This window comes from Naegleria gruberi (genome assembly GCF_000004985.1).
Source record: "Naegleria gruberi genomic scaffold NAEGRscaffold_105, whole genome shotgun sequence".
Lineage (NCBI taxonomy): Eukaryota > Heterolobosea > Eutetramitea > Acrasida > Naegleriidae > Naegleria > Naegleria gruberi.
Window position 1 is genome coordinate 42,320 of NW_003163222.1, and position 1,440 is coordinate 43,759.

The 1,440-nt window shown below is 32.7% G+C and overlaps 1 protein-coding gene across 1 annotated transcript in view; it reads right to left on the reverse strand.

Moving 5' to 3' along the window:
- Positions 1-424, reverse strand: part of NAEGRDRAFT_54593 (uncharacterized protein) — a gene marked incomplete at both ends in the record, with an annotated part of 8,191 nt that extends 7,767 nt beyond the window's left edge. The window contains one exon of the mRNA XM_002668771.1: positions 415-424. Coding sequence (XP_002668817.1) covers positions 415-424 — 10 coding nt within the window. The remainder of the gene's footprint in view (positions 1-414) is intronic.
- Between the last annotated feature and the right edge of the window lie 1,016 nt (positions 425-1,440).

The following is a 1,440-nucleotide window of genomic DNA, read 5'->3' on the forward strand; positions in this document are numbered from 1 at the left end:
TATTGGCAGGTATCTGTTTGGAAGAGGTGTCATACTATTTTTTTTGTTGAGATTCGTTTTGTTATGCACTTCACCACTTGGACTGTTAAGTCCATTCTCATTGGTCTCTTAGATTGAGTTATGGTTTGAATTTCTCATTTTTTGACATGAAGGACTAAACAGTGCTACAAAAAATTATGCTTTTTCTTTTAAAATGGAAATGATGGACAGTAATATCAACTATTTCATGAATGTGCTCTCATTTCCGTGTGCCGTTGTGGAGAAGACATTTTTTCATTTTTTGGTTGCAATCATTTCTTTGCAGAGTTGCGAAGCATAGGTACGCACCTGGGTGAAAAGGTTTGGGCAATTTTTTTGGATTTGAAAACTGTAAATAAATAATGGCGCGGTGTTGTTAAAAAGAGGAATACTTACCATTAACCATTGTTTAAGAACTTACGAAACAAAATGTGAAATTATGAATATTTAACTAGGGCAAGTGCTTAACAATATTGTTTTCACTGCCATTTATACAATTTGTCAAGGTCTATTTTACTATTAGATCACAAATCAAGAATCATCGGAAGATTGCAAGAAGAGGACTTTTAAGAGTTGGTAGTTGCTTGATAGAACACAAGTACTGTAATTCCCCAGCCGTAAGACTTACGCTCGGGTAAACAACAGAATAACCAAACACAAAAAAAAGTGTCGAAACCCTACCACTTGCGGACTACTAAATCAAATATTAGAAACCAATAAAAAAGATAATTTCTCCAAAGTGTTGTGTTTAATCTTGTTTATTAAAATATAATGTTGTTTTGAACTGGTTCGATATTTTGTTTCAGTGGTGCGCAGTTGAACAAAAACCATTTCAAAAACTATAATATTGGAACACAAACAAGCGACATGCCACTTGTTGTTGTTTCTTTTTTTTTAATTAAATTTAGAAAGTCTTATAGGATGAATGAGTCTTACGGCTGGGGTTTTACAGTAATGACCTGCAAGCTTCCAGAAATTCAAAAGCAGTTAAAAACGACGTACAGAAAAATGAAACATCACCAACAGTCATTAATCAAGGAATCAATAACAACAATGGCGAATTAGTTTTCAATAATGGACGAAACAGACACTTTACTGCCAATAATTACAAAGTTCTCTATGAAGAATTGATGAACAACCCAAAAGGAAGAGAAATCTTTCAGAAATATCTGAAAACTGAAGCATGCAGTGAAGAGCCAATTCTTTTCCTTAATGAAATGGATGAATTACGAGTCTAATATAACAAGATTAACAATTCTAATGAAATTTCATTGAAGAAATATTTGGAGAAATTGTTTCGTATGGTTGAGAAATTCATCAGAGAGAAGAGTAATACTGAATTAAATCTTCAAGAAGCTCAACAGGAAAAAGTATTGAGGAAAATTGATGAAGAAATTGAACCACAATTTCAAGAATAGTGAT